The following is a 16,027-nucleotide window of genomic DNA, read 5'->3' as shown; positions in this document are numbered from 1 at the left end:
GAAATAATATATTGAGACCCCTGTACAGAAGAAGGAAATAATATATTGAGACCCCCGTACAGAAGAAGGAAATAATATATTGAGACCCCCGTACAGAAGAAGAAGGAAATAATATATTGAGACCCCCGTACAGAAGAAGGAAATAATATATTGAGACCCCTGTACAGAAGAAGGAAATAATATATTGAGACCCCTGTACAGAAGAAGGAAATAATATATTGAGACCCCCGTACAGAAGAAGGAAATAATATATTGAGACCCCCGTACAGAAGAAGGAAATAATATATTGAGACCCCCGTACAGAAGAAGAAGGAAATAATATATTGAGACCCCTGTACAGAAGAAGAAGGAAATAATATATTGAGACCCCCGTACAGAAGAAGGAAATAATATATTGAGACCCCCGTACAGAAGAAGAAGGAAATAATATATTGAGACCCCTGTACAGAAGAAGGAAATAATATATTGAGACCCCCGTACAGAAGAAGGAAATAATATATTGAGACCCCTGTACAGAAGAAGGAAATAATATATTGAGACCCCTGTACAGAAGAAGGAAATAATATATTGAGACCCCTGTACAGAAGAAGAAGGAAATAATATATTGAGACCCCCGTACAGAAGAAGAAGGAAATAATATATTGAGACCCCTGTACAGAAGAAGGAAATAATATATTGAGACCCCCGTACAGAAGAAGAAGGAAATAATATATTGAGACCCCTGTACAGAAGAAGAAGGAAATAATATATTGAGACCCCTGTACAGAAGAAGGAAATAATATATTGAGACCCCCGTACAGAAGAAGGAAATAATATATTGAGACCCCTGTACAGAAGAAGAAGGAAATAATATATTGGGACCCCCGTACAGAAGAAGGAAATAATATATTGAGACCCCTGTACAGAAGAAGAAGGAAATAATATATTGAGACCCCTGTACAGAAGAAGAAGGAAATAATATATTGAGACCCCTGTACAGAAGAAGGAAATAATATATTGAGACCCCCTTACAGAAGAAGGAAATAATATATTGAGACCCCCGTACAGAAGAAGAAGGAAATAATATATTGAGACCCCTGTACAGAAGAAGGAAATAATATATTGAGACCCCTGTACAGAAGAAGGAAATAATATATTGAGACCCCTGTACAGAAGAAGAAGGAAATAATATATTGAGACCCCCGTACAGAAGAAGGAAATAATATATTGAGACCCCCGTACAGAAGAAGAAGGAAATAATATATTGAGACCCCCGTACAGAAGAAGGAAATAATATATTGAGACCCCCGTACAGAAGAAGGAAATAATATATTGAGACCCCTGTACAGAAGAAGAAGGAAATAATATATTGAGACCCCCGTACAGAAGAAGGAAATAATATATTGAGACCCCTGTACAGAAGAAGAAGGAAATAATATATTGAGACCCCTGTACAGAAGAAGAAGGAAATAATATATTGAGACCCCCGTACAGAAGAAGGAAATAATATATTGAGACCCCTGTACAGAAGAAGAAGGAAATAATATATTGAGACCCCCGTACAGAAGAAGGAAATATTATATTGAGACCCCTGTACAGAAGAAGGAAATAATATATTGAGACCCCTGTACAGAAGAAGAAGGAAATAATATATTGAGACCCCTGTACAGAAGAAGAAGGAAATAATATATTGAGACCCCTGTACAGAAGAAGGAAATAATATATTGAGACCCCCGTACAGAAGAAGGAAATAATATATTGAGACCCCCGTACAGAAGAAGGAAATAATATATTGAGACCCCTGTACAGAAGAAGAAGGAAATAATATATTGAGACCCCCGTACAGAAGAAGAAGGAAATAATATATTGAGACCCCTGTACAGAAGAAGGAAATAATATATTGAGACCCCGTACAGAAGAAGGAAATAATATATTGAGACCCCTGTACAGAAGAAGGAAATAATATATTGAGACCCCTGTACAGAAGAAGAAGGAAATAATATATTGAGACCCCCGTACAGAAGAAGGAAATAATATATTGAGACCCCCGTACAGAAGAAGAAGGAAATAATATATTGAGACCCCCGTACAGAAGAAGGAAATAATATATTGAGACCCCCGTACAGAAGAAGGAAATAATATATTGAGACCCCTGTACAGAAGAAGAAGGAAATAATATATTGAGACCCCCGTACAGAAGAAGAAGGAAATAATATATTGAGACCCCCGTACAGAAGAAGAAGGAAATCATATATTGAGACCCCCGTACAGAAGAAGAAGGAAATAATATATTGAGACCCCCGTACAGAAGAAGAAGGAAATAATATATTGAGACCCCTGTACAGAAGAAGGAAATAATATATTGAGACCCCTGTACAGAAGAAGAAGGAAATAATATATTGAGACCCCCGTACAGAAGAAGGAAATAATATATTGAGACCCCCGTACAGAAGAAGAAGGAAATAATATATTGAGACCCCCGTACAGAAGAAGGAAATAATATATTGAGACCCCCTGTACAGAAGAAGGAAATAATATATTGAGACCCCTGTACAGAAGAAGAAGGAAATAATATATTGAGACCCCCGTACAGAAGAAGGAAATAATATATTGAGACCCCCGTACAGAAGAAGAAGGAAATAATATATTGAGACCCCCCGTACAGAAGAAGGAAATATTATATTGAGACCCCTGTACAGAAGAAGGAAATAATATATTGAGACCCCTGTACAGAAGAAGGAAATAATATATTGAGACCCCTGTACAGAAGAAGAAGGAAATAATATATTGAGACCCCTGTACAGAAGAAGAAGGAAATAATATATTGAGACCCCTGTACAGAAGAAGAAGGAAATAATATATTGAGACCCCCGTACAGAAGAAGGAAATAATATATTGAGACCCCCGTACAGAAGAAGGAAATAATATATTGAGACCCCTGTACAGAAGAAGAAGGAAATAATATATTGAGACCCCCGTACAGAAGAAGAAGGAAATAATATATTGAGACCCCTGTACAGAAGAAGGAAATAATATATTGAGACCCCCGTACAGAAGAAGGAAATAATATATTGAGACCCCTGTACAGAAGAAGGAAATAATATATTGAGACCCCTGTACAGAAGAAGGAAATAATATATTGAGACCCCCGTACAGAAGAAGAAGGAAATAATATATTGAGACCCCCGTACAGAAGAAGAAGAAGGAAATAATATATTGGGACCCCCGTACAGAAGAAGGAAATAATATATTGAGACCCCCGTACAGAAGAAGGAAATAATATATTGAGACCCCTGTACAGAAGAAGAAGGAAATAATATATTGAGACCCCTGTACAGAAGAAGGAAATAATATATTGAGACCCCCGTACAGAAGAAGGAAATAATATATTGAGACCCCCGTACAGAAGAAGGAAATAATATATTGAGACCCCCGTACAGAAGAAGGAAATAATATATTGAGACCCCCGTACAGAAGAAGAAGGAAATAATATATTGAGACCCCCGTACAGAAGAAGGAAATAATATATTGAGACCCCTGTACAGAAGAAGGAAATAATATATTGAGACCCCCGTACAGAAGAAGAAGGAAATAATATATTGAGACCCCTGTACAGAAGAAGGAAATAATATATTGAGACCCCCTGTACAGAAGAAGGAAATATTATATTGAGACCCCTGTACAGAAGAAGAAGGAAATAATATATTGAGACCCCCGTACAGAAGAAGAAGGAAATAATATATTGAGACCCCCGTACAGAAGAAGAAGGAAATAATATATTGGGACCCCCGTACAGAAGAAGGAAATAATATATTGAGACCCCCGTACAGAAGAAGGAAATAATATATTGAGACCCCCCGTACAGAAGAAGAAGGAAATAATATATTCTCTTTTATATTACAGCGGTGTCGATGGTTTACTAACAACGTGCTACGAGCATATTGTTCACTGTCTATTAGGAAGACCATTATCCAGACAGTTTGTCTCCACAGCATGTGGACTCCGCAGTGGAGCTGTCCTCCTTTCTGGACCAAAGGTACCAATGTCTTTTTAAGTCTTAAAGGGGTACTCCGCTGCTCAGCGTTTGGAACAAACTGGAGTCGGCGTCGGGAGCGTGTGATGTCATAGCCTGGCCCCCTCATGATGTCACACCCCGCCCCCTCAATGCAAGTCTATGGGAGGGGGCGTGACATCCGTCACGCCCCCTCCCATAGACTTGCATTGAGGGGGCGGGGCATGACATCATGAGGGGGCAGGGCTATGATGTCACCAGCTCCCGACTCCAGCGTCTGGAACAGTATGTTCCAAACGCTGAGCAGCGGAGTACCCCTTTTAAAGCATAACTCCGATCGTACTTTGTTGGCAGGATATCTGTTTAAGTCTCCTGGAAACATGGTAGCCTGAGAATGGCCGGAGACTACAGCGATCACAATACGGATTTGCCTGAATTCCCATGCAGGTCTATGGTACCTCCGGCAAATCTGTATCCTGAACCTTAGAACAAGAGGGGGGAGATTTATCAAAACCTATTTAGAGGAAGAGTGGTGCAGTTGCCCATAGCAACCAATCAGATCGCTTCTTTCATTTTCACAGGCCTCTTTTTAAAAGTGAAAGAAGCGATCTGATTGGTTGCTATAGGCAACTGCACCACTCTTCCTCTACATAGGTTTTGATAAATCTCCCCACCCCCACCCCCCCCCCCCCCATGTCCGCAGACTTCACATGGAGTATTGTCTTTTTTGGCCCCCTGTATATAAGGAGGAGAAGGCTAAGCTGGGGGAGGGTGCAGAGGAGGGCGACAAAGACTATTATTGGTATGGGAGGATTACAGGACCAAGGTTATCAAGCTTGGGGTTATTTAGTTTGATTACAATATACAAATATATGAATGGACAATACAGAGATCTCTCTAGTGATCTTTTTATACCTAGGCCGGGTTCACACCACGTTTTTGCAATACAGTTCCCGTATCCGGTTTATGAATAAAAAACGGATTCCTCAAAACCTGACTAAACTGTATCAAAACGTGTGTACAAATTTTAACTCGTATACGGTTTGAAAAATGATGTCCGGTTGCATCCGTTTTTTTAAGAAAAAAAAAAATTAAACGTATACGTTTTTAACTTTTCACTCTATTATGAATGAAATTCCAAGAAAAAAAAACTGTGCAAAGCCAAAAACCGTATGGTGCAAACCGGATGGAACCGTACGCACATACGGTTCCCATCGACTCCCATGTTAAAATAACCGTATACGGTTAATATAAGTTTTTTCAACCGGACAAAAAAAGAAAAAAAAAAAATGGTAGGCCATGGTTTTCTGTCCGGAAAAAGAAAAGTAAAAAAAGTATGGTTTGAAAAAGGGAGACAACCGTACACATTATGATTAATACGGTTTTGAATGGAAAGTCTATGGGCACGGTTTTCTGTACGGTTGCATACGTTTTTTTTTTTTTTTTTTTTTTTTAAGAAACCGTATGGCAAAACCGTATACAAAAAATCGTGGTGTGAACCCACCCTAACCATGACAAGGGGTATCCGCTACGTCTAGAAATAATAAGGTTTCACCATCATCACAGACCGGGATTCTTTACTGTAAGAGCAGGGAGACTATGGAACTCTCTGCTACATGATGTTGTGATGTCTGACTCAATAGAGAAGTTCAAGGGGGGCCTGGATGTTTTTTTGGAAAAATATAATATTACAGGTAAGGGAAACTAGATTAATGGGGATAGAACGTTGATCCAGGGATTTATTCCGATGCCATTTTGGAGTCGGGAAGGAATTTTTCCTCTCATGGGGCAATTGGCATCTGCCTAATGTTTTTTTTTTACCTTCTTCTGGATCAACACAGTAGGGTCTGAGGTTGAACTCGATGGACTCTTGTCTTTTTTTCAACCTTACGAACTATGGGGGAGATTTATAAAAACCTGTGCAGAGGAAAACTTGCCCAGTTGCCCATAGCAACCAATCAGATCACTTCTTTCATTTTTCACAGGCCTTCATAAAAATGAAAGAAGCAAGCTGATTGGTTGCTATGGGCAAGTTTTCCTCTGCACAGTTTTTGATAAATCTCCCCCTATGTTACTATGTCAAATTTGATAAGTAAAGAGAGTACAGTGACCCTCCGACCTACGATGGCCCCGACATACGATCATTTTAACATACGATGGTCTCTCAGAGGCCATCACATGATGAAGGCCGCATCAACATACGATGCTTTTGTATGTCGGGGCCATCGCATAAACAGCTATCCGGCAGCGCAGACTGCTTCAGCTGCCACCGGATAGCCGTTTACGGTGCCCCGTGTGGTCCGCTGACGATCACTTACCTGTCCTCGGGGCTCCGGAGCGTCCTCTTCGGGATCCCCTGCATCGTCGGCGCTCTCCATCGTCGTCATCACGTCGCTGTGCACGCAGTCCCGTCATCCAATAGGAGCGGCGTGCGTAGCGACGTGATGGCGGCGACGGAGAGCGAGGATGCCGGGGAAGCAGAGGCCTTGCTGGAGCGTCGGGGACACCTCGGGGACGCGGCGACAGCGATGGAGGGCGACATCCAGGGGAGCGGTGACGAGCGGTGACGGACCGGAGCGGCGGGGACACGTGACTATAACCTCCAATACCAGTGGTCTTCAATCTGTGGACCTCCAGTTGTTGCAAAACTACAACTCCCAGCATGCCCGGACAGCCAACGGCTGTCCGGGCATGCTGGGTGTTGTAGTTTTGCAACATCTGGAGGTCCGCAGGTTGTAGACCACCGTCCTATACTTTACAATGCACGGATCCCTCAACATACGATGGTTTCAAGAAACGATGGTCAATTTGGAACGGATTACCATCGTATGTTGAGGGACCACTGTAATAGAAAGAGTTCTTCAGCTGTAAGTTATGGCGGCCATCACTCCGTTATTTTGCCCCTGTTCATTCACTGTTTGTTTTTCCCCAGGGTTGCGGAAAGTCCACTATAGCAAGGGCTTTGTGTAAAGAGGTGTTCGACAGGCTGGATGCTTACGTGGAAGAAATCGACTGCAAATTATTAAAAGGTATTGAGGGTAACATGTATGTGATCTGCTGCAGATTTTATGTCGTGTTCAATCATTTAGTTGCATTGATATCTGTAACATCAAATCTCTATTTATAGTTCTGTGTTAGGACGAACATCTGAGGAAACCTTCCAGAACGAAATTATAGAGCAGTGCTTCCCAACCAAGGTGCCTCCAGCTGTTGCAAAACTACAACTCCCAGCTGTCCGGGCATGCTGGGAGTTGTAGTTTTGCAACAGCTGGAGGCACCCTGGTTGGGAAACACTGTTACAGAGAATAGTTCATATACATACAGAGACAGTTGCTCACTTTGGTGTCTGTGCCTCCTAATAAATAGTAATAGGATAGTCCTTAGGCACAGAACACTCCATTACTCACTATAGGTAGCAGTATCAGTAAAAGTCTTCAGACACAGCAGTTGTAGGAAAAGACCTAAATCACCATTTATCCTGACATTCCTAGTCCAATCTAGGTGCTGTAATAGCTGTCATTCAGTTTACAAAATTTGGCAGAAACAATCAAAATGAAATGCTAAGACAACCAAAATGAAATGCTAATGCTAATGCCTATAATGCAGAAACAGCCAAAATGAAATGCTAATGCTAATGCCTATAATGGAGAAACAACCAAAATGAAATGCTAATGCTAATGCCTAAATCACTCGTTGAATGTCACAAGGTGAACTTTCTAATGTAATAATCTTTCAGGAAAGACCCTCGAAAGCTTATGCCAGACTCTGGAAGAAGGATTTGCTGAGGCAGCTTGGAGACAGCCAGCTGTTGTATTACTGGATGACCTGGATCTGATCGCTGGTGTGCCGATAACACCAGAACAAGAGCATAGCCCGGAGGCCGTGCACAGCAAGCAAGTTTCATATGGTAAGTTTTATTTCTATGTAGGGCTGCAACTAATGATTATTTCTAAATATCAATTAGTTAACCGATTATCGGTGCGATTATTATGATAAAAACCCAAAAAGGGATTAGGGGACCAGGGAAGGGTTAACAGAGAAAGTGGGAAGAGTTAACGGGGGGGGGGGGGGGGGGGAGATAAGGGACAGCCCCAGAAGGGTTAACAGAAGGTGAGAGCGAAGGGACAACACCGGAAGGGTTAACAGAGGGTGAGAGTAAAGGGACAACACCGGAAGGGTTAACAGAGGGTGAGAGCGAAGGGACAACACCTGAAGGGTTAATGGGGTTATCCAGAAATCGAAAAACAGACCTAATTTCTTTTAAAGACCGCTCCCTGTCTGTCTCCAGGTTGGGTGTGGTTCTGCAGCTCAGTTCCATTGAAGTGAATGGAGTCAAGTTGTAATACCACACCCAACCTGGAGACAGACAGGGAGCGGTGTTTAAAAGAAATTAGGTCTGTTTTTCGATTCCTGGATAACCCCTTTAACAGAGGGTGAGAGTGAAGGGACAACACTTAAAGGGTTAACAGAGGGTAAGAGCGAAGGGACAGAAAATGAAGGGTTGACGGGGAGAAAAGAGAGGGGACAGCACCTAAAGGGTTAACCTAGGAGCCTTGCTGCAGGGGAGAAGGAGCAGATCACAGACCATAGGGATGGTGGTCCTGCACCAGGAAGGCCGGACAGGGGGCTCCTGTGATGTCAGGACCGGAGGCTTCCGGACAGCACTCCAGACCGCAGTCTAAGTGCTCCAGGCCGGCAGCATCTTCAAAAAGACACTAGAGGGTAAGGGGAGATGGAGGGGAACATATAGGGGCAGATTGAGGGCATAAAATGCAGGGAAAATAGCAAAGATAGTAGGAATACTGTGTTTGTTGTCCATAGTAGTCGCTGACCATTTGGTTGATGATTTGTGTATTTCAGTGCTGAAAGATCTGATGAAAGAATTAATTCGGATGGAAACCCAGATCGCTGTCATTGCAACAAGCCAGTCTGAGCACTCTATAAACCCCATCCTCATTTCATCACAAGGAGTTCATCTTTTCCAGTGCCTTAAATCCATCCCGCCTCCAGCTCAGGTAACCTGTCTTGGAAGTCGCTGATGGAATTCAGTCTGTTCCTTGTTGCTGTTTGGGTGTTACTGCATCTCCATGAGACGTGAAAATCTGTGTCTTTGTTCTAGCAGTCAGTGAGGGTCATGGTGCCCAGAACAGGGCAATTGCGCCCCCCCCCAGGTAAATTTCCCCGGTCAGGATTTAGGACATCCATGTGTTCCGAAAGATTTTTATGGGACACAAGGATGTCCTGGTTACCTCACTGCGGCCCCGCGTTAACTTTAAAAACTGCTGGGGCTGCTGGGAGGTAGCGCACGCAGGGAAGTCACTGCGTGCACCTTTAAGAGCGGAGCAGCGAGCAGGAGGACACGCATATGGTAAGTTAACAGCGGCACGTCAGCTTCAGTGCTCTGACCACTACTCCCGGGATCTACTGCTCTGGCCTATAGGCCACAGCAGTAGATCATGACCCCGGACCACAGGAGCGGTGGCCGGGGCACTGAAGTGGGGCAGTACACAGACATTGGCCCTGATTTACTAAGAGTGTTGTGTAGTTTTCTTTGTGGGTTTTAATTCCCTATAATTTTTTTCAACGGTATTTACTAAGGTTTCCCTACATTTTCCATTTTCCCTACATTTTTTTTTTTTTTTACACATGCTCGGATCTGTGGGGTTTTTCTCAGCTCAAATCCACCACATTTTATGTGGAAACCTTAGTAAATATGTTATTTTTTTGTGAAAATGTCGGGAACACACCCCTTTTCAGTGACCACGCATCCTTTTCCTGACGGCCACGCGCCCTTTTTCGGGTTTTCATAGTAAAATGGAGAGTTAGTCAGGGTTTTTTCAATTCTGGCGCAAATTCTGACGCAGACATAATTTCTGGCGCTCAACCCGACAGGTTTGCAATAGTAAACAAGGGCCATTGTGTACATACACTGTATATGGCTGGAGGCTGTAGGTCTGTGGGGGCCACTGCCTACCTAACGTGGGGGAACTATGCTACCAACCTAATGTGGGGGAACTATGCTGCGTAGTAAATGTGGGGGACTTATGCTGCGTACCTAAAGGGGTACTCCACTACTGCTGGGTGCGGGCTGTGGGGTCACAACGTCATGCCACGCCCCCTTAATGCAAGGCTATGGGAGGGGGCGTGTTGACCACTGCACGATACTCTGATAGTGCCCCTCCCGAGAATAGACTCTGGATCCGCCCCTGATCATTAAAATATACTATATAGCAGTGGTCTTCAAACTGAAGACCTCCAACAGCTGTCCGGGCATGCTGGGAGTTGTAGTTTTGTAACATCTGGAGGTCCACAGTTTGGAGACCACCACTATATAATGAATGCCAGTAGTACTTTTTGGCAGATATGTGCCAGGATAGTTTTATTTGACTGTACAGATTTAGTATTATACACGTTTTAATCCTTTATTTTACAGAAAGAAAGATCAGAGCTTTTACACTATATTGTAGAAAACAGACTGTCCTGTGATATTTCTCGCTTCAAAGACCTGGATCTCCATCACCTTGCGAGGGAGACGGAAGGTTTTGTAGCCAAAGATTTTGTCATGCTTGTGGAACGAGCCATAGAATCCAGCGTGGCTACAAGGAAGATCTGCAGTAAACAAGGTGAGGTGTCCTCTCGTCTTTTTTATATCTCCACCACTGAACACTATTTCTGAATAGGTCCCATATTCTGTACTGATTACTCATTTAAAATATATTTGTATGGAAATTGTAGCAACATTTTTGTGATCCGGAGCTCCAAATGCCCTGCACAGATATAGCCTGTGTCAAAAGGTGTTACTAAGGGAAGCTTAGAGGTTTTCCGCATACTCGTAGTACATAAACCTCAATAATAAAATGTTATGCAATAATCTTTAACCCCTTAACGACCACGGACGTAAATGTACGTCTTGGTTTGGCTGTACTTCCCGCACCAGGACATACATTTACGTCCTGTGTATGACCGCGAGCATCGGAGCGGTGCTCGTGTCATACACGCCAGGTTCCGGCTGCTATCAGCAGCCGGGGACCCGCCGATAATGGCCGACATCCGCGATCTGAGATCGAGCAGACCAGAGCAGAAGATAGCCGATAATACTAATCAGTGCTATGTCCAATGCATAGCACTGAACAGTATTAGCAATCAAATGATTGCTATAGATTTTACCCCTAAAAAGCGTCAATTTCATTTTTTATAAACATATTTGGTATCGCTGCATGCGTAAAGGTCCGAACTATCAAAATATAATGTTAATAATCCCATACGGTGAATGGCGTAAACGTATAAAATTACCAAAAGTCCAAAAGTGCTGCTTTTTTGTCACATTTTATTCAAATAAAATTTATAAAAAATGATATAAAAGTTTTATATATGCAAATGTGGTATCGATAAAAAGTTCAGATGACGGCGCAAAAAATGAGCCCCATACCGCCCTATATACGGAAAAAGTTATAGGTGGTCAAAATAGGGCGATTTTAGATCACTGATTTTGTACAAAAAGTTTCCGATTTTTTTTTAAGCGGTACAAAAATATAAAAGTATCTAGCCATGGGTATCATTTTAATCGTATTGACCCACAGAGTAAAGAACACATGTTATTTTTACCGTAAATAGTACAGTGTTAAAACAAAACCCTCCAAAATGTGCAAAATTGTGGTTTTCATAAAAATTTCCTCCCTAAAATAATTATTTTTTGGGTTTGCTGTACATTTTATGGTAAAATTAGAGCTTTCATTACACAGTAAAATTGGTCATGCAAAATACAAGCCCTTATATGAGTCTGTAGATGGAAATATGAAAGAGTTAAGGATTTTAGAAGGCAAGGAGGAAAAAACAAAAATGCAAAAATAAAATTGGCCTGGTCCTTAAGGTGAAAATGGGCTTGGTCCTTAAGGGGTTAAAGGACATATCCAGCCAAAAAAAAAAAAATCTACTTAAATAAACTGTCAGCTCTCTGAGCAGGGGAGAAGGGAGCGTGAAGTCTCGTCTACGGTAGACGCTAGTCATCAATGTGATAAGATCTCCTGGACTTCCTGTCTCGAGAGAAACAGGGTATCTGTTCAACAAAGATTACACTTCACAATGCAAAGCTATATAACTTTATAATGTGCAGTTATATAAAGGTAAATTCATTTGGCTGGAGTTCCCCTTTAAGCCCTTCAGCGGTAGATGCAAACAGCCTTAGGCCTCGTTCACACAATAGAATTTCCGAGCACAATCCGTCGGAAAATTTCAGCTTGGAAATTCCTTTTGCAGCAGAGTCCTTTACAATGGAGATGTTTCTGCCATGAAAATTCTAATTCCTGTGTCTGCCAAAAGAATGAACATGTTCATTACTTCGGCAACATTCACTTGGAAATTCATTGCTGTTTATGGAAACGGTGCATTTCCAAGCGGTGCTAGCGCCGCAGAACATGCAAATTTGCAGAATGTCCGCCCATGTTTTCCAGGAAGACATTCCACAAATATTCCACTGAGTGAACATAGCCTTAAAGTTTAACTCCAAAGCATTGAGACGCAGCTGGCACTGGGTGGTACAGTTGCGGGGGAAACCGTACGACGCCCAGCGTGTTCCGTGCACGAGTCCTGTTTAGAAGAAATGTGCATGAAACCTTCTGGCGTCATACGATTGCCTCTGCCACTATACCGCCCAGTTATGTAAGTTATGTCTCTCTGCACTTTACTGCACACACAGGCCTGCCACGGGTAGCCCTGTGTGTCTGCTCATAGGAGAATACACAGCAGATCTCATACTGAACAGCGTGAAATATGCTGCGTGTACGCTATGTGTGACTCTACCCTAATGTTGTCATTTAACACTTTGTCTATGCATTGACTTCAGTGGGCCCACAGCAAATCAGCAGATCCTCCATTATTGGAGGTGCTGCAGGCACTTTAAAGGGAAACAGTCAGCCTGTGAACCCACACTAAACCTTATATACTGGCTTATAAAGTGGGTGAACAGGAGTCCAACGAGGGGTCACTTACTTAAATATGTCTAGTAGGTCCTGAGATATGTCCCCCAGAAGATCCTCTGCTGAATTTAGTGAATCGCACAGTGGGGGCGGGGCTTCACAGGGGGTGGGGCTTCATCAGCTCAATTTACATATTCATTTATGTGAATCCACATCCTAGTGAAGTCACTAAGCCCCGCCCCCACTGCACGATTCACTGAATTCAGCAGAGGATCTTCTGGGGGACATATCTCAGAACCTACTGGACATATCTCAGAACCTACTGGACATATTTAAGTACCGTATATACTCGAGTATAAGCCGACCCGAGTATAAGCCGAGACCCCTAATTTCAACCCAAAATCCCAGGAAAAGTTATTGACTCGAGTATAAGCCTAGGGTGGGAAATACCTCATCCCCCCCTGTCATCATCCAGACCCGTCATTAACATCCTCATCATCCCCTTGTCATCATCCCACACATCCCCCCTTCATCATCCCCTTGTCATCATCCCACACATCCCCTTATCATCCCACACATCCCCCCTTCATCATCCCCTTGTCATCATCCCACACATCCCCTTATCATCCCACACATCCCCCCTTCATCATCCCCTTGTAATCATCCCACACCCCCCCCCCCTTCATCATCCCCACCCCCCTTCATCATCCCCACACCCCCCCCCCCTCATCATCCCCACCCCCCTTCATCATCCCCACACCCCCCCCCCCTTCATCATCCTCTTCTCATCATTCGCCCTCAGTGGTCTTCAACCTGCGGACCTCCAGAGGTTTCAAAACTACAACTCCCAGCAAGCCCGGGCAGCCATCGGCTGTCCGGGCTTGCTGGGAGTTGTAGTTTTGAAACCTCCGGAGGTCCGCAGGTTGAAGACCACTGCGGCCTTCAACATCATCCAGCCCCCTCTCACCCCCTTTAGTTCTGAGTACTCACCTCCGCTCGGCGCTGGTCCGGTCCTGCAGGGCTGTCCGGTAAGGAGGTGGTCCGGTGAGGAGGTGGTCCGGGCTGCTATCTTCACCGGGGGCGCCTCTTCTCCGCGCTTCCGGCCCGGAATAGAGCCGTTGCCTTGACAACGACGCATCTGCGTCGTTGTCAAGGCAACGTGACTATTCTGAGGCCGGGCCCGAAGCGCTTAGAAGAGGCCTCCCCGGTGAAGATAGCAGCCCGGAACCACTATCCCACCGGACGACCTCCTCACCGGACAGCCCTGCAGGACCGGACCAGCGCCGAGCGGAGGTGAGTACTCAGAACTAAAGGGGGTGAGGGGGGCTGGATGATGTTGAAGGCCGCAGTGGTCTTCAACCTGCGGACCTCCGGAGGTTTCAAAACTACAACTCCCAGCAAGCCCGGACAGCCGATGGCTGCCCTGGCTTGCTGGGAGTTGTAGTTTTGAAACCTCTGGAAGTCCGCAGGTTGAAGACCACTGCGGGTGGGGGAGTTCACTCGAGTATAAGCCGAGGGGGGTGTTTTCAGCACGAAAAATCGTGCTGAAAAACTCTGCTTATACTCGAGTATATACGGTAAGTGACCCCTCGTTGGACTCCAGTTCACCCACACTATAACCCAGTGTATAAGGTTTACTGTGGGTGAACAATCTGACAGTTTTCCTTTGAAGTCAATGGGTAGCAAAATCTGCTGCGGATTTTCAGTGCGGAGAATCTGTAACAGATTATTTACGTGTAAACGTACCCTAAATTATATTAATATCAACAGAATGTTGGAAAATTGGCGCATTCAGATTGGCCTTTTTTTTTGCATTTACCTTTCAAATATAGGTAACGAAGATTTTATCTTTCTCCTTCTTTATCCAGTTGGAGATATTTATTTTACATATAATAGATACACAGTATAACCTTAAGAGAACCTACACCTATTATTGATGACCTTTCTTTTGGATAAGTCTTTAAAGGGGTACTCCGGTGGAAATTATTATTATTATTATTTTTTTTTTTTAAATCAACTGGTGCCAGAAAGTTAAACAGATTTGTAAATTACTTCTATTAAAAAAATCTTAATCCTTCCAGTACTTATTAGCTGCTGAATACTACAGAGGAAATTCTTTACTTTTTGGAACACATTGCTCTCTGCTGACATCATGAGCACAGTGCTCTCTGCTGACATCTCTGTCCATTTTAGGAACTATCCAGAGCAGCATATGTTTGCTATTGTGATTTTCTCCTACTCTGGACAGTTCTTAAAATGGACAGAGATGTCAGCAGAGAGCACTGTGCTCGTGATGTCAGCAGACGGCTCTTGAGTTCCAAAAAGAAAAGAATTTCCTCTGTAGTATTCAGCACCTAATAAGTACTGGAAGGATTAAAGTGGTTATCCAGGAAAAAACTTTTTTCTTTATATATCAACTGGCTCCAGAAAGTTAAACAGATTTGTAAATTACTTCTATTAAAAAATCTTAATCCTTTCAGTACTTATGAGCTTCTGAAGTTAAGGCTGTTCTTTTCTGTCTAAGTGCTCTCTGATGACACCTGTCTCGGGAAACGCCCAGTTTAGAAGCAAATCCCCATAGCAAACCTCTTCTAAACTGGGCGTTTCCCGAGACAGGTGTCATCAGAGAGCACTTAGACAGAAAAGAACAACCTTAACTTCAGAAGCTCATAAGTACTGAAAGGATTAATATTTTTTTAATAGAAGTAATTTACAAATCTGTTTAACTTTCTGGCACCAGTTTATTTAAAAAAAATAAATAAATAAATTCCACCGGAGTACCTCTTTAACCCCTACAGGACCCATGATGTAACGGTACATCCCGACACCCTGGGTCTTAAGGACCAGGGACGTACATTTACGTCATGGGCAGTTCTAGTCCCCGCCGTGCGCCGGATGGGGATCGGAGCGGGATGTCTGCTGAAATCATTCCCGCGCAGACCCCCCTATGTCGGCGATCGCGGCAAATCGCAAGTGAATTCACACTTGAGATTTGCGCGATTCCGGGTCATTACGGGTCTATAGTGACCCGGTAACTTGGAATGTAAGGGGGATCGCGGGTGTCTAAGACACCCACGATCCCCCTGAAGGCATAGGAGTGAGGTGGCACGGGTGCCACCCC

At 43.4% G+C, this 16,027-nt stretch overlaps 1 protein-coding gene across 4 annotated transcripts in view; it reads left to right on the top strand.

The window, feature by feature from the left end:
* The window catches only part of PEX1 (peroxisomal biogenesis factor 1), a 92,064-nt gene that overhangs the window by 45,246 nt on the left and 30,791 nt on the right, over positions 1–16,027 (top strand). For all 4 annotated transcript variants that reach the window (XM_056519019.1, XM_056519020.1, XM_056519022.1 and 1 more), the window contains 5 exons: positions 3,883–4,015; positions 6,924–7,020; positions 7,728–7,898; positions 8,852–9,006; positions 10,425–10,614. In XM_056519019.1, the coding sequence (XP_056374994.1) occupies positions 3,883–4,015; positions 6,924–7,020; positions 7,728–7,898; positions 8,852–9,006; positions 10,425–10,614 (746 nt within the window). The remainder of the gene's footprint in view (positions 1–3,882; positions 4,016–6,923; positions 7,021–7,727; positions 7,899–8,851; positions 9,007–10,424; positions 10,615–16,027) is intronic.

This window comes from Hyla sarda, chromosome 5 (genome assembly GCF_029499605.1).
Source record: "Hyla sarda isolate aHylSar1 chromosome 5, aHylSar1.hap1, whole genome shotgun sequence".
Classification (NCBI taxonomy): domain Eukaryota; kingdom Metazoa; phylum Chordata; class Amphibia; order Anura; family Hylidae; genus Hyla; species Hyla sarda.
Note: the sequence above shows the minus strand (reverse complement) of the source record. Positions and strands in the feature narration are given on the sequence as shown.